Here is a 25,590-nt window from a genome sequence, read left to right on the forward strand (position 1 = left end):
AGACAAATTTTTACTTTTGGAGAATGTATATTTTCTGCTCCTAGAAAAAAATAATTGTAAATTTTGGATGTAGGTTTTTAACCACATTTTGAACATGCTTTAAGAAAATTTAGTGTGAAATACTCATGCAACCTCTATATTATATGATAGCTGTTAATTACCGCTTCGCTGTACAAGTTCCTTTCATGCTAGTCTTGTTTCGTTTGAAGTTCTTAACAAAGATTTCTAGGCTTTCAGCTTCCAATTTATACAAAATTCATCTTCCAAATTTTTTCCCAAAAAATCATAACCGTAATTTTGTGATATTTTTCCAAGAGTTCTTAACAAATGTAAATCATGTTGTGAAATAAAATTGGCACCATCGACGTTTTTAGATATCAATGATATGAAGAAAAATTGCACTCGCTAGTGAGAATTTACTTTGAAAATTGAAGCCAAAGGTTAATATCTTTCAATAAAACTACTTGATTTTTATCATTGGCCACGTCCAGCCGATGTGTCTAAAAGGGTTTCCACCTCTCCAGATTTGATCGGGAGACTCCACAGAAACCAGTAAATACTGAGATTTTTGGATTATTTGTTTTTCAAATTCAGGTAAATTCGACTATTTGAAGCATAATAATTTAAATTTTTAATTATGGAAAAACTGGGTGTACAAATCATCAAAAATATTGTACAGTATTATGATTCGGTGATTTAATTATATTAATTTTATTATTTTCTGACTTTCTAGTTAATCTCCCGACATTCTGGAACTTTGAGGTAGTAACCTTAGTGGCTACAGAGCGGAAAGGTTTTAAGATAGTACTGGTTGCCAAACGAAACGTTTCGGATAGTTGTCAAAAAACTATTCAACTAAAGAAAATCTCATATATTTTACCTTTATCAAACAGCACTTTTAGACAAATATAGAAAATATGTAATATGTCTTTACTTGAATGATATTTGTCCAAAACAAATAAGAATCTATCTATTGGCAGCAACAGCCCCTATTCGTTGCGTACGTAGTCATGGTAGGGATGTAAAAATCGATGCCAGAGCTGCCAGTGAAAAATTTTGGCGTAAAAGGAGGCTGTTATGACTAATTTGCAATTCTTTACATGTTAATGTTTTAGGAAATGTCAAATTAAAAATATTGAAAAACACTAATTAATTAAACTTAATGCATTAAAAATTGTGAAAATAAGAAATCAAATTGCACAAATATTATTTTCAAATGTAAATTGTCATAATTATTTATTTAAACTTGTGAGACAATAATATTAAATTTTCAACGTAAGTCTTAAATGCAATCCATACAATTATATATGCATCCATACAATTCTACAATAGGACTTTTCATCATGTTATAAGCGTAAGTGCAGGGTTTATTTTTTCGTACTGACAGTAATAAGTAGGACTAAGATAGAAGATATTTGTTATTCATTTTATCACATTGGTTATAAATCATTTAGTACGAAACAAAAGTGAATCGTGATTTTAAAATGAAAAGCCCTATTAAAGTATGCATGCAAACGTCTCCAATAAAACTCTAAAAATGTGCGAATATCACATTTTACACTTATCTCTACATAGAGGTGCATCCTTCATACTATTAAGAATAAAACGATGCTATAGTCTGTATATAGAGGTAATAATGCAAAAGAATTAATGAAAATTATTTTAAAATAAACATCTAAATATGAGTTTACAATTAAGTTTGAATGATTTTAACGAAATCTGTCGAACATGTTTAGTAAAAAAAGAAAATATGGCTATTTTCAAAAATATTAAAATTATAAACATGCTACAGCAATGCTCTTGTATACAAGTAAGTCCTTTTAAGGTGGTACATGATCATACATTCAAACTGACTCAAACATCAACCTTTTCCAGATTCCCAGCGACGATAATTTACCAAATCACATTTGTATGGATTGCTTAGATCAATTACTAAAATCATATGTTTTTAAACAACAATGCGAATTAACAAATGATATTCTTAAACAAATTTCCACGGATTCAATTAATTCCGAAGAGTCTTTACTAGAAAAATTTAACAATTTCCCATTAGCGCCATTACAAGCAGCGGAATTAGATCGAATGAAAATTGAATTAATACAAAATGAATTTAAGATCGATTTAAAATCGGAAACAGAACCTACACCATCGATTAGCGATTCAATTGAATTCCCAGCAGAAAATTCAACAAACGAATCATGGCAATTTTCTGACGTAAAAGATGATGATGACGAAGAAGAAGACGGCGTTGAAGATGATGAAAGTGAGGATCAAATGAATTTATCCGATCGTGTACAAAATAAAACACCAAAAAGTCAAATTTTAATCAATCATATGAAATTAATGGATGGGGATAAGTGTACGATTTCCACGCTAACATGTAACATTTGTTCGAAAACATTACCGAGTATGTTAGCATTAGCACGACATCTGAATACTCATAGCGAGACCGGAATAATACAGTTAAATTGTACAGTGTGTAACAGAAGTTTCTCGGATCCCGGTAATTTAACAAAACATATAAATCGTCATAAAGGTAATCCACAATTTAACTGTAACATTTGTAACAAACAATTTTACGAATTACATCCACTTGCATTACATATGAAAAAGAAACACGAAGTAGAACCGACGAAATGTAAAGATTGTGGTCTAAATTTATACCATCCATTACAACACGAACGGCATGAACGTTTACATGCCCAAAAAATATGTAACGTTTGTGGAAAAGTTTGTAAAACAACGAAATTATTAAAACGTCATAAATCGTCACATTCCACTGATCGCCCCTTTAACTGTGATATCTGTGACAAATCATTTAAGTTTAATTTTGAAGTGACCAAACATAAAAAAATCTGTCATAGTGGTCCACAACCTCGGGAAATTTGTGATTTATGTGGGAAATCGATATTGTGTCGAAGTTTACAAGCACATTTGAGATCACACGACAAAGGTACATTTTATAAATGTGACTATTGTGAAAAAGGATATTATTGTCAGGAAACGTTAAAACAACATGTTAAACATAAACATACGAATAAAGATTGTCATTATAAGTTGTTATGTTCGATATGTGGACGTAAAGTGATTTCACCGAAGGATTTAAAGATACATATGATGTCACATACACAGGAGAAGTCCTATCAATGTCAACAGTGTGATAAACGATATAAAACACCGGGGGCCTTATTAACACATGTACGGTACACGCATGAAGATAAACGACCGTTTCCATGTAATGTTTGTTTTAAAGCGTTTCATACAAAAGTTATTTTACAGAATCATATGCGTACACATACCGGTGAAAGGCCGTTCTCTTGTACGGTTTGTGGTCGAGCATTTGGTTCGAAATCGATCTTAAAAACACATATGAAGACACATGATATGAAATAAATACTTGAAAGTTGAAAAAAATTTATGTAATAAAAATATTTTCGAATTTAATTAAATTCTCTATGATTCTCGATTAACCACATATTAGGAGCCGTTCATAAAGTACGTTCGCATTTTAGGTAGGAGAGCTAAATAGTACAAGAGGGGAAAAAGGGTGTCTAATGAAACGTGAATTTCATACTTTTGCAGTTCATTAAACAATTCTACTATAATTTTTTCTTGATTTTTAATTTTATTTTTCTGCCACGATAGATGTTTATTTGCAGTGGGGGATTAAGCATTAGGTGGAGAAAAAAACAAATTTGTAGGAAATGAGGGCCAAGGTGATTGACGAAGACTGATATCCGCGACCTATGGGCCCAGCATGCGTTAATCAGACCCTGTTTACTTGCTTGTTATTGTAGATATTTATTGTTTTATTGAAATAATAAATATTTTAAAACATCAATATTTGTCTACTATTAATCGAAATGATCTATAGGGTCTAGGGGTCTAGCTTTCGTGATGTAATATTTATAAGTCGCAAAGAGTGTGATGAAGCGTGAAGGGGGAGGGTCAAAAATGGCGAAATGACGTAGCTTGACGTCTAGTTTATGAACAACACCTACTGCATACATAATCATTTGAGAATGAAATGAATGTTCGAATATTGTTACATCACAGCGCACAGCCTAATATCTCGAGAGCGTAATAAATACTCAAGAAACTAAAAATATTAATAAATATTATATCAACTGAGATCGAAAACAACTCAATATACATTATGGTATAATTTTTGTTATTTGATTAGTTTAATTTTTTTTTCTTATAATGTAAAAAGACTTAAAACATTTTACAGATATTTCTTAAATAAATGACTTATTTATAAAAAAAATAAAAAAATTTATTGAAGAATTTATTTAGATAAGAATATTACAGTATTGGCTTGAGGTTAAATTCTGCCCTGTCAGTGCTCTTAGTGCTTTCACTTAGCTAGCTATTATCCCTGGTGGCAAAAATATTTGAAAAAATAATAAGTCTTAGGAAACTCTGAAAAAGTCTTAGAAACTTTAAAAAAGTATTAAGAACTCTGAATAACTCTGAATTAGACTAGCCCGAAAACGTTGAGAAATTCAAAGTTCATAAGACTTTTTCAGAATTTCTTATTCTTTCTTCAAATATTTTTTCCACCAGGGATAGCCATTTGTTTTTTCTCCACTGATCATTAATCAATCAGAACAGAGGTTCGGCATTGTTTCAATTTAGAAATAGGCTTATGTTCCTTTTTACAGTAAAAAACATTTATTTAATAAAACTCTTAATTTCAAAAACAGATATTAATGCACACCGTAGACCGATGGATCTAGGAAATCAGTCTCTAAAGAATTAAAATAAGAGAATTGAATTAGTAACACGAAGAAAAATACATTTAGACAATGAGTTTTTCTTTGTTTTACAAATGACTTGTTTTGAGGCAATTTTAAACTCTTATTTTGTACAAGAGTCTCTAGAATGATCATACCCTTATTAATCTTTTATCAGATTCCGATCATATTTACTATATGATAAAATACAAATTCAAATAATGGTGGTCTAAAATAAAGATACTTCATAAATGAATTATACTTTAATTTAGTGCATCATTACTTAATATGATTAAGAAATAATTTGTTTCTTTTTATATATGTCTCTTAAAATATGAGTAAAACGGTTGAATTTAATGATTTTAAAATAATTTGTCGAATATGTATGTTAAATAAAGAAAATATGATATCATTTTCTACACCGCAAATTATTTATATGATTGAAGAGTGTACATCCGTACAAGTAAGTAACGTCTCAAACCGAATATACTTAACAAATATAATATTTAAAAAAAATCAAACTACTTTAATAAGTAAATTCAATATTTTGATTTTTACACTGTCAATTTTTTAAGTCCACTCTTGTTATTCCTATCATAGACATAGAGAATGGACTAAGCAATATCCTCAAGAAATTGTCCACTCTCTAGAAAGAGAGCTAGGGATCGTGTGGCCAATAAACTGTTTCTTTTCTGTAAGCCTGTAGCATAGACATAAAGAACGATCAGCTAACCGCACGATAGCTTTGCCTCTCTTATAAATTTCTGCTTTTATTTACCGTACAGTTAGATGGAAACGTTCAGTCCATTCTCTTTGCCTTTCTGAGCGTATGTGTTTGTGAATTAATTACTAAAAGTTAAAAGCTAGATTCCATTGACACGCCAAAATACATACATTTACTAATCAGAAACCAGCATTTGCCTTACTTATTTCCGCGAAATGAACGGCTGCCAACATGGCTTATGATTACTTAACGATACATAACGCGAGTGTTTGCCACTGTATAACGCGCCATGACTTAATTGATGCGTCAGTATAATTACTTCATTTTGGTAGACATCAGCTTTAATTATTATCAGTTTGACATTACTTGATGTTCAAATTGAACAGAAATGAAAACGTACTTTTAGCCATGTTGGAAACAACATGAAACAAGTAGTCCCTGGTTCTTAAATACTAGATAGCTCCTAATATAATAACGAAGCTCCAAGTATCTATAAATGGTCTAAATAATTTGGTCATTATTGTATTTCATTGTCGTCTTCAGTGAACTGAATTTCATATTTTTTACTAGATACTTATTAACGAGAAATTGCCACAACAAATTTGTAACAATTGCCACAGCCAGCTAAAAAATGCTTATGATTTTAAACAACAATGCGTATCTTCGTCGGAAATACTATACAACATTTTATTACAAGAAGAGAAAACGAATGAAAATAAAGATGACATTGATATGAAATGTGAAATTGAATCCGATAATGAGAATAAAATCGACTTAAAAATTGAACAAGAAATTGATATTAAATCTGATGAAGATTTCGCTGCAAATGAAGAGTGTTTATCATCAACATCATCAATGCACGATGATGAAATCGATATAGTTGATGAAGACGACTTATCAGATAAAGAATCATCGTCGCGACAAAAATCATTGGCTGATATTCTAGTGGCCAAGTATAAAATATACGATTTAACATGTAATATTTGTAACAAAGAATTAAGTACACGAACAACCTTATTACGTCACATGGAGACACATAACAAAAATCGATCACTAAAATATAAATGTGAGACATGTAATAAAGGTTTCTATGCCTTGGAAAATTTAAAGAAACATCAAGTACGACATTTAGGTGAAGCGAAATACGCTTGCGATAAATGTTCAAAAAAATTCTATGTATTAAGTGCATTAGGTGCACATTATAAAAATACTCACAAAATGGAAGCAATTCATTGTGAGAAATGCTCAATTGAGTTCTATCATCCGTTACAATTAGAACAACATACTCAACAAATTCACTCTCAAAAAGAATTCATATGCGACATCTGTGGCAAAGTATTCTCATTAAAGTATAAGTTAAAAGATCATCAAAGTGCGCACTCAGAAATGCGACCATACGCATGCTCAATGTGTGATAAAAAATTTAAACATAATTTTGCATTAACTGCGCATGTTAAGCTACAACATATTGATCCGGAACGCCGTGAAATGTGTTTTGTTTGCGGTAAATTAATTGTACCGGGTCGTTTAACGGTACATTTAGAATCACATGATAATACAACGACTCATAGATGTCATATTTGTAATAAAATTTATAGGAATAAGTATGCATTACGTGGACATGTTAAAGAACGTCATACAAGAGATGCAATTATTAAAAAGTATACATGCAAAATATGTAATAAAGTTCTGGGAAGTTCTGGATCATTAACAAATCATATGGCGATTATGCATTCGGATGTAAAGAAACATGTTTGTTCGATTTGTGGTAAAAGTTATAAATTACAATCGCATGTTAAGGTGCATATACAGACCGCGCATATGGATGTGAGACCACATATATGTACTACATGTAATAAAGCGTTTCATACAAAAACATTATTGAAAAATCATATGCGAACACATACCGGGGAACGTCCGTTTCCTTGTCCGGTATGTGGTAAAGCTTTTGGTTTCAAAAATGTATTAAATACTCATATGAAAGTTCATGCTAAATAAATGGAAGGTTTTTCTGCGTTTTTCAATAAAACTACCAGAACTGAAAAAATGATTGTGCCGGGAATGGAGGAATGTCGTAAAGAAATTTTAGACTGATACTACATTATTCTAACAGTATTATTTTATTAATTAACGTATAAGTATCGATTAAGGCAAATAAATTTCTATTTTATAAAAATGCTAGGAACAAAATTATTATTTATTTTTCCTTTCTTTTCTTATTCCCGAAAAATACTCAAACACGAGAATACCGACAAAAGATTTTATACAGGGTAGACCATTTTAATCAATTAGAGCATATAACTCGTTTTGTAGCTAACCAATAAAAAAAACTTAAACAAAAGTTGTAGAGTTTGATGTAGGGACATAATGTTATGAAATCAGATTTGACATAGTTTTCCGGTTGTTTTAATAGTCAATTTAGATCTTAAAAGGTAAAGGGTAGAATAACACTTGAAATTAGAAAGTTGATCTTCATAAGATCCTCTAAATATTTTCTTGTTTCGTATATTTTAGAGCGTGATGTTGTAGTCGTCGATATTTTTGTCTTTGATCTTTTTTATTTAAATTATTTTGGAGTATAAAATACTGTTAATTTATACTTACGTGTTTTCTACATAGTGCTTTGATTTACAAGACTCTTAAGTAAATCAAAGTACTATGTAGAAAACACGTATAAATTAAACATTAGTATTTTATTTCTAATTTACTTACCCTCGTTGTAAATTATATATTATATTGTAATATCTTTTAAGCCCATAACCAGCGGACTATCAAGACGCTGTTAACATTACCTCATTTGTCAAATTATGGTTTTGACAAACGAGGTATCGTTGATAAGTATTTTAGAAATGATGAGGGAACGGATGAACATACATACTATTTAAACACATAATCCTCAGCGTCATCGTGGTAAAAAATTTCGTATGCATTGTCAATTAACATGAGAATATACAACTATACTCTGATCGAAAAAAATTTAGACGCAAATTTTGAACGTCCCAGCGTCTCCTTCTCTCTCCAACGTTAATGAAGCCCTGATCATCTGACAAATACTGCTTTGAATGATTCAAAAAAATTGATCGAAATGCAATGCACACAGTTCTGAAGGGTTTTTGTATATTTTGTAAACGGCCAAAATGCGCGACGAGTCAATTTTGAAGTTTTTCTTTGTTTAGTAAAACAATGATAGCTCTTACTATCAGAATTCCGGTTCGTGTTTCTTTTTGAGGATTTGAAAAACTTGTTTACCTTAAAAAGTCATCAATGCAAAATATAGTTGGATATATGAGTCTACAGCCTAATTAACAAGGAAATTGTTATCCTCAGAACAACGTAACATTTCTTGTTGTATTCCTTCTATTCTTAACAATAAAAAAATTTAATTGTACAGAGTCCTTGAAATTCGAAAGTCTAAAGAACCTCGACCATATAATTGGAATCATATGTTTAAGGGAGTATGATTCTGTAAAATAAAATACAAATGATTTTTATATTTAAGTTAAAAAGAAATTTTAACAATGAATTCTGAAACAATAAGTATAAACGATTTTAATTCAATATGTCGAATTTGTTTAGTTTCACGAGAAAATATGACACCATATTCAACGGCACAAATTATTCATATGATTGAGGAATGTACATCTATACAAGTAAGTGCAAGAATTCGAATTACTCTCTAACTGATTTATCATAATTTTAATATTGAAATGTTTAGGAAGAATCGTTTCATGATAAATTTCCACAACAAATTTGCTACAACTGTTATTGGCAATTAAAAAATGCTTATCATTTCAAGCAACAATATGTATTTTCCGTTGAAACACTCTGTAAAGTTTTACTAAAAGTTGAAGAAAATGAGATAATCATTTCTATTCGAGATAAATTACGGGAGGCAAGCAAATCTTTATTCGGTGAAAAATTCGAATCAGATCAAACAATTTCCATACCGGATACAGGAGCTACCAGTGATAACAACTGTATAAAAAATGAGCAAAATACTCAGGACTTTTATAAAATTGAATACGATCAATATTCAGCATTAATTGAAAATGTAGAAAAAGAAAATCAAGAAAAATCTGATTCAAAAACAAATGAAAGTACAACAGAAGATTTAAAGCATATATTTGAGGATAACGACGACAATCAATTTGAAGATGATTCAAATCCGGAACGCCAAGATGATGATTTTAATGAAACAAATTCCGAAGAAAATCTTGAACAAAATAAAAAATCTCTTGTGGATATTTTAATACGTAAATATAATATATACGATTTAACGTGTAATGTATGTAACAAAGAGTTAAGTACACGGGCTACACTGTTACGTCATATGGACACTCATAATAAGAATAGGAGTTTTAAACATCAATGTCCAATATGTAATAAAGGTTTTAGTGATCGTGGTAATTTAAATAAACATTTAAATCGACATGAGGGTAAAGCAAATTATAAATGTGAAATTTGCTCAAAACGATATTATGAGCTAAGTGCGCTTGCGTTACACAACAAAGAAAAACATAAAATCGAACCATTTAAATGTACAAAATGTTCGTTACAATTTTATCATCAATTACAGTTACAACAACACGAACAAACTCACGAACAAAAAGAATTCATTTGCGATATTTGCGGGAAAATATTTCCACATAATTGTAAACTTAAGGATCATCGAAGTACACATACCGGAGAAAAACCATATTCGTGTACGCTATGTGATAAAAAATTTCGTTTTAATTATGCGTTAAAAGCTCATATAAAATTATCACATATCGATCCCGAACCACCAGAAATGTGTTCAATTTGTGGTAAACTTGTTATACCAAAAGGTTTACGACGTCATCTCGAATCACACGATAAAACTGCCGCGGTTAAATGTCAATTTTGTAATAAAATGTATCGTAATAAATACACGTTACGGGCGCATATCAAAGAAAGACATCCCAAAGATGGGGTAACTAAGAAATATTATTGTAAAATATGTAATAAAGCGTTTGGTAATTCGGGATCTGCATCGAAACATATGACATCTGTACATACGGATGTGAAGAAACATGCTTGCTCAATATGTGGCAAACGGTATAAGTTGCAGGCGCACGTTAAACAACATATACAATTTGCGCATATGGATTTAAGGCCTTTCTCGTGCACCGTATGTAATAAAGCTTTTCATACGAAACGTATTTTACGGCTGCACATGATTAGTCATACCGGGGAACGGCCATTTACGTGTACTATTTGTGGGAAATCATTTGGTACGAAAACTGTCCTGAAAACTCATATGAAAGTTCATACGAAATAATTTTTATAGAAAAATACAGTATCATTAAAAAATTTATAGTAATTGTTCATTAATTATAAATTTTTTCCTTCTCTTAAAGTCCGAAAATCTACGACCTTCTATCGTCACCATCCCTCCGCCTATCTATCTTTTACAATTTTCAGAATTTTACTTTTGGCTTAAGTCTGGGATTTTAACGCAAAGATGTCAGTGGCACGACTTAAAAAATGTTAACTATATTTGTTATACTCAGTTGATTTTTTCATTGAACGAAAAGAGAAAAGATGTATCATATTGATCTTACATTATGTTATCATACCTGGATGGCCGAGCTTTGCTCGTTATTTTAAGATTATAGTTTCCGAGATAAAACGACGTTTTCTAAAAATGAAACCTAGCTAGATCGATTTTCGCTCCAGAAACCCTCTACATACTAAAACTTGTCTTCTGTTAAGCATTTTATTAAATAAGTTTGTCAAATTCAAGATTATTTTAAGACATCTCTTTACGAATAACAATACTTTTTTCTGGAATTTTTTCTTGTTACACCCAGTAGTTTGTAATGAAACTTGCACACCTTGTATTTGATTTCCGTTAAAATTTTTTTGACATATTCAAACATCCGGTGAAAAAAGTGTAGCTCTGAACAAGTAAAAAAAAAAGATAATTTTGATTAAAGAAAAATTAGTTTCGAATAATGTTTTTTTTTATATATTTTACAATTTTATCTAATTACAAATCTCAATGTTTTAGTTAATTAAATATAAAAGTTAATGATTATTTTCAATCTGCCTTACATTAGCATTACTGATCGATTAAAAAAATAAAAATAAAAAAATGTCAATTGTCCGACACCCAAATATTTAAATTTAATAATTTCATAAATTGTTCAATAAAATCTTAATTAAAATGAGTATTAATTTAAGTGATTTTAGTACAATATGTAGAATTTGTTTAGTTGCTAAGGAAAATATGAAATGTTTGACAAGTGAAATTTATCACATGATTGAGGAATGTACCGCCGAACAGGTAAAAGAAAATTTAACAAAGTAGACCTTGATTCTATTGGGTGTAAACATTAATAAACGTTGTTTTTTTAACGTTATTAAAAGATAATATGATTCCATTAATTTATTTTGCATACCCTTTTCGTTTGAGGTCTGATAATACCTCAAAAACTATAATATAATTAGATAAGTTAGAATTTTGCTCGAAAAAGTGCATCAGTTTCCAAGAGAGAAGCGAAGAGAAACCTTGAGTAATCACCCGTCAAGCTATACGAGGTTTTAATATACGCCTAAAATCGAAAATTTATTATTTTACATCAAATTTTCTCTCTATTTGTACATTTAAATCTTTTATATTTTCTTAGTGTTTGATGTTATCCAAAAATTGATTTCACAGGATATTTTGGGTCAGTAGCCAACTCGAATTGAAGCAATAAAAAAATTTTAGGACACAGGCCTATTCTGTTAATGTAGATATCTCTCTTCAACTATAGTCGTTTCCGTTCAACAATAAAATTGATTAACTTTGCGTTATTATATTTCAACAATGAAACGGTCAATAGTTTTGGCTTTTTTAACTCTTTCTAGAATTTAAAAGCCTCCATGTTAATTATTCGAACTTTATCAAACTTATCTCGAGTAAGAGGCGGTCAATCGAATAGGTCCGAAACAACAGCCTAAAAAAAAGTTTATAAATAACTCTCTTTTTTTGTATATTTAGGAAATGTATCGTCAAGATAAATTTCCACAGCAAATTTGTCCGGATTGTTTAACACAATTGAAGAGCTCTTATCATTTCAAACAACAATACGTTTTATCCTTAGAAATATTGTACGATATTTTGTTAAAAACTGAAAAATCCGATAAAGACGACGATAAACATAACGTAAAAAATGAGATTAATGAACAAGAAACATTTCAAGATCAATCTGTGATAGATAAAAAATCGATTAAAGAAGAAGAAGAAGAAGAAGAAGACCAGGATGATGACAAACTCGATGTTAAAAGTAATCATTCAAATAGTTCAGACCCTGATTATAACGATGCTGCTGATAATGACGATGACGATGAAAAAGATGATGATGATGGTAAGGAAGAATCTCAAAATAGTGGCGATGAATTTGATAAAGAGCGTAGTGAATTAGCAAAATCGATGGTAGAGCTTTTATCAACGTCTACGTATAAATTACTCGACTTAACATGTAATATTTGTAATCGTAAATTAGCAACACGTTTTGCATTAGTTAATCATATTAAAACACATATTAAAAATCGACCGTATAAACATTTTTGTAAAATATGCTTTCAAGGATTTTATTGTACCGTTGGTTTAAACAAACATATGCAAAAGCATGAAGGAAAAGCAGAATATCGTTGTGAAATATGTTCAAAAGATTTTTACGAACTACGACCATTTGCTATTCATAACAGCACCAAACATAATACAAAACCAGTGCAATGTACGCAATGCAAACAAGAATTTCTACATCCGTTACAATTAGAGCGACATGAAAGACGTGTTCATCGACAAAAAGAATTTATTTGTGATATTTGTGGTAAAAAGTGTGCAAGAAATTCACATTTAAAACTACATCGTGCGAAACATTCCGATGAAAGACCGTTTACTTGTTCACATTGCGGCAATACATTTAAGTTATTATCCAGTATGAATAAACATATACGTAATGTGCATACGCATGTAGACGATGCCCAACGACAAATGTGCTCAATTTGTGGTAAATCGGTAAAAAATTTAAAAGTACATTTAATCGCACACGAACAAACACGTAATTATAAATGTCCGGTATGTTTAAAAATGTATAAAAATAAATACTTTTTAAATAATCATATCAAAGAAAAACATCCATCCGATGGTATTGTTAAGAAATATTATTGTCCAATATGTAATAAAGCATTGGCGGAACGTAGTAATTTAGCAAAACATATGGCATGTGTTCATGAAACAGAGAAAAAACATGGATGCTCGTTTTGTGGTAAAAAGTATAAATTAAAATCACATGTTAATAAACATATTCGAACGGTACACATGGATGAAAGACCGCATGCGTGCACAATTTGTAAAGAAGCATTTTTCTCGAAATTTATTTTGAGGAATCATATGGTTACGCATACAGGTGAACGACCGTATGCGTGTAACACATGTGGAAAAACGTTTGGAACTAAAGGTGTTTTAGTTACACACATGAAAGTTCACTCAAAATAAACTCATGCTGTTTGTTTATAGGCCACAAGCCCATGCTGAAATTTTTCGGGTGAAATGACCCACCAGGAAACATGTTGAAAAAGATGCTTCTATATGTAAAAGTATGTTTGAGCACCATGGCGTCAGTTTTGCACAGTACAGGTGGAAATATGAATGTCACACTCATTGGTATCTCACCCCTGTACCAGCAAATATGTACGGCCTTGCTGGATAACTTCGTATACTCATGCTAACTTTGCATGAGTATACGAAGCGATTTACATAAATGCCGTACAGAAATTAACACGAAGGGCTTCGGAAATTGACGGGAGATTAAAAGCTTTTTTTAACTTCCGGTACCGAAGTTATCGGATTTATTTCTGTACGGCATTTATGTAATTCGCTTCGTGGATTATTTCACCCGAAAATTTTCAGCATGAACTTGTGGTCTTATTAATTCTTATTAAAAAAAAACAACAATTTAGAATTAGGGAATAAAATCCCGAATATCTTTCGAGGTCTGACATTTATGATAGTCGATTCCAGAATTAGAATTTTGCTTTACACAAGTAAAATTTACAAAATTAAAAAAACTGCCGACAGGTACGAAATCCTAAACTCGCTCTTGAAACATAGCTAAGAACAACCTTCGTTAAATTACCTTTTTCCTTATAGCTCTCTCCAAACTGAATTAATTTTTAATTTCATCGCCTTTTTTTTTAGTTGTTTCGGGTACGAAACCTAAATTCGCACTTGAAACTTCATTAAAAATTACCTTTCAAAAAAAACTTTAATCGGTTCATCCGTTCAGGAGCTAGGATACCACAGACAGACAGTACTAGTAGTAAAAAATTCAATAATTATACATGGTCTCCACTCTGATATTCGGGATTGTATCCCTGTCTAAAACGTTCGTTATTTTTCGGTCTCTTATTCTAAATGCGAAACGATATTAAAATTATATGCGTTAGAATAACGTAGTAAAGAGCAAAAAAACATATTTCTAATAATCATTTTATTTTAAAAAAAAATTTCGCAACAATTGTAGCTTTATCGTATTATTTCGAATTCGAAGCTTTTATATGTTATTTGTAAGACTTATTAAATATATTTTTATGTATTTTAAATTATTTATATTAATTAAATTTTTTTATTACAAGAAATTTTTGATTTCCTTGAATCCATGTTCTATAAAAAAATATTCAATAGATACCCTGTTTTAGTTAATCTACACTAATATTATAAAGAGGAATGATTTGATTTTTTGTTTGTTTATTTGTAATAGATAAACTAACAAAACCACTGGATCGATTAAAGAAATTCTTTCACCAATAGGCCTTTTCATCGGTTTGGTTTTTTTTCGGGCAGTTGTCCAAAAACTATTCAACTTCAGAAAACCTAAGTATTTTACCTTTTTATCAAACAGCGCTTTTTGATAAGAATAGAAGGTATTTATTGTGTCTTTACTTGATTGATATCTGTCCGAAATAAAACAGAATCATTTTTTAAAAGAAAAGTCCTATATATAAAGCTACATTACCCAATGGAAAAAATATTTGAAGTCTTAGAGACTCTGAAAAAGTCTTAGGAGAATATGTTATTTCATAAAAAAAAATTAATTATGTCAGTCCCACTTTCCTACTTATGTCATAAATCACTCTTCTGTCAGAGGGTGGGAATTAATATAATTATTAATATTCCCACCCCCTGATTGAATAGTGATTTATGATATATGTATAATTGACATTATTTATGACAAGAGGGCGGGTTATATAGATAATTTTAACGATAAAAAGAGTGGAAAATTTAAACATCAGGAAAAATTCATTTAATTAAATTGTAAAAATATTATCCCACACCAAGACTCGAACCAGCGTACCATGGTTTCATAGTTAAGTGCTCTAACCAACCTGCCACCCGTCTTATTTATAATAATATAATTAACTTAATACTTACTTTGATTAAATAATTAATTATTTGATAATTTTATTCTGAAACAAAAAATTGGATAGAAAATTAAAAAAATAAAACAAAATTTAAAATAAATAACGATTTTTATTTATTTATAACAAACAAACAAGAATGTTTTAAATTTTCATGATAAAGCATATTGTACATTTTCATAAAACAAATTAACAGATATTCTTCTTTTCTTATTAAAGTTTTTATACAAAAGTAAAATTCTATCACTTTTATATAATAATAATAATGATAATAAAGGGTGAAAATTTTGTGGGGGGGCCAAATTACGTTAGCTATTTAGAGAGTATTGCCGGGAGCGCCGGTTAATTCAATATTACCTGGTTATTTACATTTTTGATTGAATTTTAACAGATTCATATACATTTTTTAAAATCAAATTTAATGCATTTTAGCACTATTTTCAAAAGCACAAAAATTAGTTAATTACTTAAAAAAAGCATTTTCATTAGTTTTTGGGTAAAATCGGGTAACTTTTTAACTATTTTCGGGTAATCAGCCAATTAGGCATTGGCAAAATGGCAACACTGCAAATTTATCAATATGAAACATTTCCACATATTATTCTATGATTTCCACGAACTGAAGAATAGAGTGATTATAGATTACGTATTTTTGTTAGAAAATTATTAGGATTTTTACTAAATCAAATTATTATTACTTATTATTTTAATAAAATAGTTAAATTAAGTCATAAATAAAAATTCATTTTTTTAATCTTCAACAATTTAATTCAAGTTTTAATCAAAGTGGAGTGTACTCCTGAAAATATTAATGAATACAAAAATTATAAAATGAATTCTAATCTTTTAACTGTAAATGATTTTAATGTTATATGCCGAATATGTTTAATGGCAAAAGAAAATATGTTATATTTAACAAATGAAGAATTTCGAATGTTGGACGAATGTACTTTGAAGCAAGAAACATACCCAACAGACAAATTTCCACAACAAATGTGTATAGATTGTTCAACGCAATTAAGAAATTCGTATCAATTCAAGCAACAATGTGTATTATCCGTAAAAATATTATACGAAGTTCTTTCAAGAAAGGATCGATCAAGTGAAATTATTGTAAAACCTGAACCAATTACATTTGATTTGGAAACAAACTCGGATCATAATTCGATAAAACTTGAAACAGAACAAATTGAAACTACACTGATAATCAAAGATGAAGATGCTGTTAATTTTGATGATGATTTAGTTGATGTTGACGATGATAAAAATTCATTGCATAACAGTGACGATGAGGAAATGGATCAAGAGAAACTTGAATTAGCAAAATGTAAAATAGAATTATTAGCGAATACATCATGTGAATTACTCGATTTAACTTGTGATATATGTAATCGAATATTTCGACATCGTTCGAAATTACTGAAACATATTAAAACACATCTTAAAGATAAAAAATATTCACATTTTTGTAAGCTATGTGATCAAGGATTTTATTGGATAAGTAGTTTAGAACGACATACGCGAAGACATTCTACGGGACCAAGTTTTAAATGTGAATTATGTTCAAAAGATTTTTTCGAATTACCCGCATTTGCTATTCATCATAGAAAGGTAAGAATAATAACTACAAGCATATTTACGTATGGAGTAATAGGGTATTTCACTATTTTTGAAAAAGTACTTCTACATGTTGATTTTGCTAATATAAAGTCACCAAAAATAAATTTCGGAAAATACACACGCTTTCTTGCCAAAAACTTAAATTAAATTTTAAACCTTTTTTAAACTGTCAAAAACGCGGGCATCCAATTTGATGACGTAATATGGGTATCACTATATGAAATAACACAAATAATTTTGACAGATATTTTCACAGACATCTGATTATAATAAATATAAATACTTATTATCTATGTATACATTATACCCAGCTGTTTACACTGAACGAATTGATGGTCTATGACTCATACCGCTATGACATCACAGCAGGGCTTACACGCGTTTTAGATCACGTGATATATAGTTTAAAAATTACGATTATTAATTTTAATATTTTAAAAGAAAAAAGTGCTTTTATGACTCGAAATCAGAATATTTAAGTATATTTTGACATAAATTTTAACTTTTTTCAAATTTCATGATTTATTTTTGACTAACGATACCCTATTGGAAATGCTTCGAGAGTACAAACTAACTCTGAGGCTCCAAAGCCCGATTGAATTCTTTAGTTATTTTTTATAACATTATTAGACTATAGTTATTTTCTAGCGGGATATAAGTTTAGTATACTACCTTACTTTAGTTATTTGTTTAGTTACACCCTAGGGATTTAAGCGTAACCGACAAAACCTGCGAAACAGGGCTAGCTTGGGAGTTTACGTGAAGTACTGTGGATGTTCTTACGAACTATGAAGAGAATATTGTTATATTCCGTGAGAACGCCGATAAAACACCACAAATACTTCGGAAAAACAACAGCAATACACCGTTTATATGAAAAAAACCGGCAGGCCTTCTTCAAAAAATCCGCAATATTTCACGAAAACCCCGTAGGAAATTTGCGTTACAAATACACATAAAACTACTTGTTTTTCTGGGCAAAAACGCCGTCTAAAATCCACCTATACTAAGTGAAAACTCTACAAAAGAGTATAATACACAGAAACTCCGAGTTTCCGGGTCATCAAAACCACTAGGGTTGGCAAATAATCGATTTCAATTTAAAGATCTTTTGAGTCATAAAAGTAGATTATTGTTTTATTATATTAAAATTAAAAGTCGTAATTTAACTGTTCATACGAAAATCCAATTAATTCATGATTTAAAAATTACAGGTACACAAGAGTAAACCAGTTAAATGTGAAGAATGTTCACGAAGATTTTTACATCCCTTACAATTGGAACGTCATCAACAACGTGGCCACGGCGTAAAAGAACATGTATGTGATATTTGTGGTGAAAAATTCGCACAAAATTCACATTTAAAGCGGCATCGTACGAATCATTCAAAGGAAAAACCATTTGCGTGTACTTATTGTGATAAAAAATATAAACACCAATCGGCTTTAAAAACACATGTGCTTACCGAACATACGAAAACTGTTCAAGACACTACTGCACTATGTTTTGTATGCGGTAAATCTGTTAAAGATATCGGTACACACTTACTTTCGCATAAACAAACGTCCGATCATAAATGTTCAATATGTTCGAAAACATACAAAACGAAATACAAACTAAATGCACATATAAAAACAAGACATCCATCCGATGGTATTGTTAAAAAATATTATTGTAAAATATGTAATAAATCGGTAATAGAACGTAGTAATTTAAAAAAACATATGGCCGCTGCACATATAACGGTTAAACGGCACGAGTGTTCGTATTGTGGTAAAATGTATAAATTAAAATCACATGTTAATCAACATGTACGAAGTGTTCATTTAGAGGAACGATCTCATATTTGTACGGTTTGTAAGAAGGGTTTCTTTTCGAAGCATATTTTAGAAGATCATATGATCACACATACAGGTGAACGACCGCATACTTGTAATGTATGTGGTAAAACATTTGGCCGTAAAAATCATTTATATGTGCACTCGAAATCACATTCTACTTAGGATATTTTCGATATTTTTTTTTTTAATTTTTTACTACAATAAGTTTTTTTGTTGCTTATAGAAAATTAATAATAAACAAGTAAAAACAAACAATTGATTGAATTAATTGTTGAAATACCATGTAGAGATTGTGTTGATTACGAAATCGTTCTTCTCACTCCCTCAGTTGATATAGTATATTCTATAAACAAACAAACAAACATACATATGTAACGGATAAATTAAAAATATATACAATACCTGTATGCATACTATATAATGTTTCTTACCTAATTTGCACCCTTGCGGGTAAATGATAATGTTTACGAAAAAAATGTTTCAAACAAAAGATGTTTAGTTTTTTATTTAAGGAACATTTTTTACATTCAAACTTTTGTTTTATCTCTAACGATTTACGAGATTAGAAGATTACGGATCCATGACCCATAGACATATGTGGCTCATTTACGAACTCGATCTCACTTTTTACGTCCTAAGCACGCTATAAAAATTTCAGCTTGATATCTGTTTTCGTTTTTGAGTTATAGACAGACGGGAGGAAATGGATTAATTAGGTGATTTTATGAGCACCTATGCGAAAATTATGTTCGTAGCATAAACTTTTTTAGACGTTACTAACTTGGGGCTAAACTAAGTATACCTTGATATATGTGTTCGAATTATCTCGTCAAATATTTTTTGGTCGTAAAAATAATTTATTCAGAATAGGGTATTAATTTCCATTTTATTTATTTGACTGGTTTTATCAATTTTTTTTAATATAAATCTTGGCTATAAAAAACAGAGAAGTCAAAAAATATGAATGAATTATTATGCAAGTAAATAAAAATAGTTTTAATATTTTTATCATGTTTTTTATTTTCCATACCTTTTAACAACGTGAAAATTCTTTATTTATTTCTTGTATTCTAATAAACAAAGATAAAACACATGAAATTTTTCTCCATAAATTCTCCAAATTGATCACAATAATAGGGAATATTCATAAAATTTAAATTTGGTTCAAATATGGCTGGAAATTTCAACTAAACCATTATTTTAGTAATTAATCACTTTTTAATTACTTAAAATTAATTAATAAAAGTACAAATTTAGTGAGGGCATTTAAAAATTTCTAAAACGGAAATTCAAATTTTTATACGGACGTGACATCATAGTACGGCCATGTCAAATTTGTTGACAATACTGTATGATATTAATTACTTACATTTTATATGGTATTTCATTAAATCATACTATTCTACAGCTTTTGATTACAAAAATAAATAATAATGAGTGTAAATTCTGTGTTGTAAATTCATTTTTTTACAGTGTAAATTATACATTGAACTGTCACCAATTGACAGATCACGTACTTATACGTCATCAACAGAGAGCGCCAAAAAACTGCGTTTAAATATCTCAAAATTATAATGTATTTTAAATATTTTTTTACACTTATATACAGCATTTTTAAGCAGTATTTATATTTTTTACTTTGTTATAACGGTGTAAACAATGAATTAAAAATATAAAAAAAATACACGAATATTCCCTATTATGGTTGTTTATCCTTTGAATTATAGTATTATACTAAATGGATTTGGCAATAGAGTGAGAACCACCTTTCAAAGAAGATTGAGAAGGATAATAAATGCCAGTTCCATAATAAATATTCAAAGAACCTAACGGAAATAAACCTTACTAAATCAAAAGTTGGTATTGATGTAATTTAAATAAAAGTGGAGTGTACTGCTAGAAATGTTAAAATATCAAATACTCAAAAATGAATTGTAATATTTTAAATACTGATGATTTTAATATAATATGTCGAGTCTGTTTAATTTCAAAAGAAAATATGACATATTTGTCAAATGATGATTACCATATGTTTAAATGCATGTTAGAAAAATATATTTCGGAATTTGAAACATTACGAACAGATAAATTTCCACAACAAATATGTATAGAATGTTTAATAAAATTACGCAATTCGTATGATTTCAAGCAAAAATGTATATTTTCTTTGAAAATATTATACGATATATTACCAAAAATAAATAAATCGAATAAAATCGAACTAGATTCGAAAAATGATTCAAATAAAAATTTATTAAAACATGAAAATGATTCCGGGCAGATTGAAAGTACGCCTGATAAAGATATCAATTTTGATAATACTAAATACGCTTTTTATATTGTAGACGATGATAATCCGTCTTACAGTGATGGAAATGAAATTGAACTTACGTATGTAGATTCAGAAAATTTAAAAAATGAAATTGAGGACGATAAAAGTGATGATGAATGGGACAAAAAGGAAGTCGAATTTTCGGAAAATAGTGATAAAAATAAGAATGAATTGAATGAAGAGGAAACTGAATTGGCGAAATCAATGATTGAGTTTTTATCAAAACCATCAAACAAATTAATCGATATAATTTGTAATATATGTAATCAAACATTCTCGGCTCGTTCAAAACTAGTGAAACACATTAAAACCCATGTTAAGGGTGCCGAATATTCATACTCTTGTAAACTTTGTGGTGAAGGATTTTTTTCTAATAGAGGCTTAGCTCAACATGTAACATCCCATTCTACAGGACCATCATATCACTGCGATTTATGCTCAAAAGTTTTTGCAAAACTAAATGCATTGGGGAAACATAATCGCACGGAACATAATGCAAAACCAGTTGATTGTACAAAGTGTTCCAAAAAATTTTCACATCCTTTACTGGTGGAACGTCATGAGCAAGAAGCTCACAATGAAGTGGAACATGTATGTGAAGATTGCGGGGAGAAATTTTCAACTAAATTAAGTTTCAAACAACATCGTTTTAAGCATTTTAGTAAACGATTAACTTGTATAGATTGTGATAAAAGTTTTACAACATTGGAGACATTAAGAAAACATGTACGTGTGGTGCATGAAAATGCTCAAGTGCCTCTTGAATGTAAATCATGTGTGGAAAATTTTGTAAATCTTGTTGAAATCGAACGTCACGAACAAACATTTCACAGTTCTGAAGAAAAAAACTACATATGTAATATTTGCGATGAGAAATTTTTATCGAAAGCATTCTTAGACTTACACAAAATAAAACATTCAGATTCACGATCGTTTAACTGCTCGTACTGTGATAAAAATTATAAAAGACGAGGTGAATTAAACAAACATCTACGTTGTAAACATCCAAAAAATTCGTTGAATTCGGAAGCAGTAGTAGAAAATTGGCCGCGTTATGGACGATATTCTGAAATGTGTTTTATTTGCGGTAAAGATGTGAAAAATTTAAGCGTACATTTAAATTCACATAATAGAAAAAGTATTAAGTGTTTAGTATGTTCAAAAATATATACATCGAAATACATTTTACGACAGCATATGCGCATTCAACATCCAGCGGATGGTATTGTTAAAAAAGTTTACTGTCCAATATGTAATAAAGCGTTAGCTGAACGTAGTAATTTAGCAAAACATATGGTATGCGTACATTCAACAGTTAAACCACATAAATGTCCATTTTGTGAAAATAAATATAAATTGATTTCGCACCTTAATGCACATATTCGAAGTGTACATAATCATGAAAAACCTAATGAATGTACAATTTGTAAAATGGCATTTTTTAGAAAATCTAGTTTAAAAAAACATATAAGAACACATGAGGGTAAAAGACAGTATGTTTGTGATACGTGTGATGAATCTTTTAAAAACAAGAATGATTTGGATAATCATATGAAAATTCATTCAAGTGACTTAGGTACATAAAACAGTACGGGCTAACTTAAGGGGGCTTATTTGCCCCGTGCATAAATTAAGTTACCATTCATTATAACGGTACATTACTTACTATACGTGTATGGATGGACTTATAAGTTTATATGGATTCTGTATATGTCTAACATTGAAAATTGAATACTATTTTCTAACAAATTTAAATAATTATGTTAATTTATATTTAATAAATATTATTTATGCAATATCGTCTTTTATTTTCAAAATTTCTAATTCAACAAGTTTAATTAATTGGGAAATTATGAAAAAAACCGAAAGCCAGATGATAAAAAGTGAAATTAAAATTAAAATCGATCAAGAAATACGGATGATATAAGCATTTTAAAGACAGATATTAAACAGGCAGATCAGTTAAAAACAATGACTGTGACCCCGATAATTCAAAAACAAAAAGATATCAAGTTAAAATGTTTATAACGTGATCAGAACATAAAAAGTTTAAAAGTAAACAAGTGAAAACAAACAATTTACTGAGTTAATTGTTGAAATACCATGCATAGTCAGTGTTGATTTCTTTATCACATTACACATACATAACTGATAATCAAGTATTCGTTGTGTGCGTAGTCATGGTAGGGATAATAAAATCGATGCCAGCGCTTTAAGTGAAAAATTTTGGAGATAAAGGGGGCTGTTATGACTAATTTGCAATTCTTTACATGTTAATGATATAGAAACTGTCAAATTAAAATGATTGAAAAACACTAATTAATTAAACTTAATGCATTAAAAATTGTGAAAATAAGAAATCAAATTGTACAAATATTATTTTTCAAATGTAAATTATCATAATTATTTATTTAAATTTGTGAAACAAGAATATTAAATTTTAAATGTAAGTTTTCAATGCAATCCATTCAATTATATATGCATCCATACAATTCTATAATTAAAGTAGTGTATCGTTGTCATGGAAACGAAACTCACGCACGGAGCGAATAGTACATATTATAAAATTTCCGCCTAATTGGCGCCCTCACGGGTAAACAATGATGTTTACGAAAAAATGTTTCAAACAAAAGTTGTTAAATTTTTGATAAGGAACATTTTTTACATTTAAACTTTTGTTCTATCTCTAACGGTTTACAAGATGGGTCCTACGGACCCAATTGACCTATGATGCTCATTTACGAACTTGACCTCACTTTTTACGTCCTGAGTTCGCTGTAAAAATTTCAGCTCGATATCTTTTTTCGTTTTTGAGTTATCGTGTCCACAGACGGACGGACAACCGGAAATGGACTAATTAGGTGATTTTATGAACACCTATGACAAAATTTTTTTCCTAGCATCATTATTTTTAAGCGTTACAAACTTGGGACTAAACTTAATATACTATGTATATTTCATATATACATGGTATAAAAAGTGCCTAAAAAATAAACAAAATATAAATGAAACTTTTTTTTAACATCATTGTTTATCCGTGAGGGCGCAAATAAGGGCAAAACTTTGGGTGTAACTTAACCCATTTATTAAGTTAAAGTTAATAACTCCGTAACTCAATGAAATGAAACTATTTTCCTTTAAAGAAAAATTATAAGTTTTTCACTATATCTCTGCCAACGCACTCGTTATCTACTTGAATCGTAAAAATGCTTGAATTTGATTTTTTCCCTGGAATTCTAGGAACAACTGCTTTAAGGTAATTAAAACTCAAAACAAACATGAAAATGTATTTATTGTTGAATTGTTGACGAAATTTTAGATACATCTTATATTTTCTTCCTCTGTTTTACACAATAATTTCCTGATAATTTATTTGATTGAATGAGCAAAAAATGCACCATTTTAAAATTGGCATATCTCGGTCAATTTTGAAGCTAGAAAGTCGAAGGAAAAAACAAGCAAGTGTACAATAAAATCAGTTAGAACTTTAATTTGAATTTTTTCTTTATTTGAAGTATGCCTCCCAAAAAAGGAAAGTTAGGATCAAGCCCCGTCCTCTGAGTGATCGATTTGTTAGGGCGAAGTTTTCACAACCAAATAAACAACAGGGAATATTCATGTATTTTTTTTATATTTTAAATTCATTGTTTACACCGTTATAACAAAGTAAAAAATATAAATATTGCTTAAAAATGCTGTATTTAAGTGTAAAAAAATAATTAAAATACATAATAATTTTGAGATATTTAAACGCAGTTTTTTGGCGTTCTCTGTTGATGACGTATAAGTACGTGATCTGTCAATTGGTGACAGTTCAATGTATAATTTACACTTTGAAAAAATGAATTTACAACACAGAATTTACACTCGTTATTATTAAGTTTTTTAATAAAAAGCCGTAGAATA

The 25,590-nt window shown here is 29.5% G+C and overlaps 6 protein-coding genes across 6 annotated transcripts; all 6 read left to right on the plus strand.

Moving 5' to 3' along the window:
• The first annotated feature begins 1,681 nt into the window (after window positions 1–1,681).
• Window positions 1,682–4,056, plus strand: LOC123294297 (zinc finger protein 502-like). The gene is made up of 2 exons (XM_044875436.1): window positions 1,682–1,810; window positions 1,876–4,056. Exons 1-2 carry the CDS (start codon window positions 1,682–1,684, stop codon window positions 3,391–3,393), a joined length of 1,647 nt encoding a protein of 548 aa, XP_044731371.1. The 3' UTR covers window positions 3,394–4,056.
• A 947-nt stretch (window positions 4,057–5,003) lies between these two features.
• LOC123298111 (zinc finger protein 883-like) lies at window positions 5,004–7,606 on the plus strand. Its single transcript, XM_044880020.1, has 2 exons — window positions 5,004–5,199; window positions 6,031–7,606. Exons 1-2 carry the CDS (start codon window positions 5,071–5,073, stop codon window positions 7,456–7,458), a joined length of 1,557 nt encoding a protein of 518 aa, XP_044735955.1. The 5' UTR covers window positions 5,004–5,070; the 3' UTR covers window positions 7,459–7,606.
• Window positions 7,607–8,978: 1,372 nt separating this feature from the next.
• On the plus strand, window positions 8,979–10,759 carry LOC123294301 (gastrula zinc finger protein XlCGF57.1-like). Its single transcript, XM_044875450.1, has 2 exons — window positions 8,979–9,110; window positions 9,176–10,759. The coding sequence occupies exons 1-2, from the start codon at window positions 8,979–8,981 to the stop codon at window positions 10,757–10,759; spliced, it is 1,716 nt and encodes a 571-aa protein (XP_044731385.1).
• An 816-nt stretch (window positions 10,760–11,575) lies between these two features.
• LOC123298090 (zinc finger protein 287-like) lies at window positions 11,576–14,652 on the plus strand. Its single transcript, XM_044879997.1, has 2 exons — window positions 11,576–11,767; window positions 12,467–14,652. Exons 1-2 carry the CDS (start codon window positions 11,648–11,650, stop codon window positions 13,967–13,969), a joined length of 1,623 nt encoding a protein of 540 aa, XP_044735932.1. The 5' UTR covers window positions 11,576–11,647; the 3' UTR covers window positions 13,970–14,652.
• A 1,981-nt stretch (window positions 14,653–16,633) lies between these two features.
• On the plus strand, window positions 16,634–19,514 carry LOC123294309 (zinc finger protein 2 homolog). Its single transcript, XM_044875462.1, has 2 exons — window positions 16,634–17,502; window positions 18,726–19,514. Exons 1-2 carry the CDS (start codon window positions 16,723–16,725, stop codon window positions 19,512–19,514), a joined length of 1,569 nt encoding a protein of 522 aa, XP_044731397.1. The 5' UTR covers window positions 16,634–16,722.
• A 1,837-nt stretch (window positions 19,515–21,351) lies between these two features.
• On the plus strand, window positions 21,352–23,363 carry LOC123294320 (zinc finger protein 84-like). The gene is made up of 2 exons (XM_044875471.1): window positions 21,352–21,457; window positions 21,578–23,363. Exons 1-2 carry the CDS (start codon window positions 21,352–21,354, stop codon window positions 23,266–23,268), a joined length of 1,797 nt encoding a protein of 598 aa, XP_044731406.1. The 3' UTR covers window positions 23,269–23,363.
• Window positions 23,364–25,590: the final 2,227 nt, after the last annotated feature.

The sequence above is a fragment of the Chrysoperla carnea genome, chromosome 1, assembly GCF_905475395.1.
Source record: "Chrysoperla carnea chromosome 1, inChrCarn1.1, whole genome shotgun sequence".
NCBI classification, from domain to species: Eukaryota; Metazoa; Arthropoda; class Insecta; order Neuroptera; family Chrysopidae; genus Chrysoperla; species Chrysoperla carnea.

Excerpts from the sequence above, each read along its gene's own strand:
- LOC123294297 (XM_044875436.1), top strand. The coding sequence starts at position 1,682 with ATGAGTTTACAATTAAGTTTGAATGATTTTAACGAAATCTGTCGAACA. Across the intron at positions 1,811-1,875 it reads AGCAATGCTCTTGTATACAA|ATTCCCAGCGACGATAATTT; the intron begins GTAAGTCCTTTT and ends AACCTTTTCCAG.
- LOC123298111 (XM_044880020.1), top strand. The coding sequence starts at position 5,071 with ATGAGTAAAACGGTTGAATTTAATGATTTTAAAATAATTTGTCGAATA. Across the intron at positions 5,200-6,030 it reads AAGAGTGTACATCCGTACAA|ATACTTATTAACGAGAAATT; the intron begins GTAAGTAACGTC and ends ATTTTTTACTAG.
- LOC123294301 (XM_044875450.1), top strand. The coding sequence starts at position 8,979 with ATGAATTCTGAAACAATAAGTATAAACGATTTTAATTCAATATGTCGA. Across the intron at positions 9,111-9,175 it reads AGGAATGTACATCTATACAA|GAAGAATCGTTTCATGATAA; the intron begins GTAAGTGCAAGA and ends TGAAATGTTTAG.
- LOC123298090 (XM_044879997.1), top strand. The coding sequence starts at position 11,648 with ATGAGTATTAATTTAAGTGATTTTAGTACAATATGTAGAATTTGTTTA. Across the intron at positions 11,768-12,466 it reads AGGAATGTACCGCCGAACAG|GAAATGTATCGTCAAGATAA; the intron begins GTAAAAGAAAAT and ends TTGTATATTTAG.
- LOC123294309 (XM_044875462.1), top strand. The coding sequence starts at position 16,723 with ATGAATTCTAATCTTTTAACTGTAAATGATTTTAATGTTATATGCCGA. Across the intron at positions 17,503-18,725 it reads TTGCTATTCATCATAGAAAG|GTACACAAGAGTAAACCAGT; the intron begins GTAAGAATAATA and ends TAAAAATTACAG.
- LOC123294320 (XM_044875471.1), top strand. The coding sequence starts at position 21,352 with ATGACATATTTGTCAAATGATGATTACCATATGTTTAAATGCATGTTA. Across the intron at positions 21,458-21,577 it reads TAAATTTCCACAACAAATAT|ATTCGAAAAATGATTCAAAT; the intron begins GTATAGAATGTT and ends AAATCGAACTAG.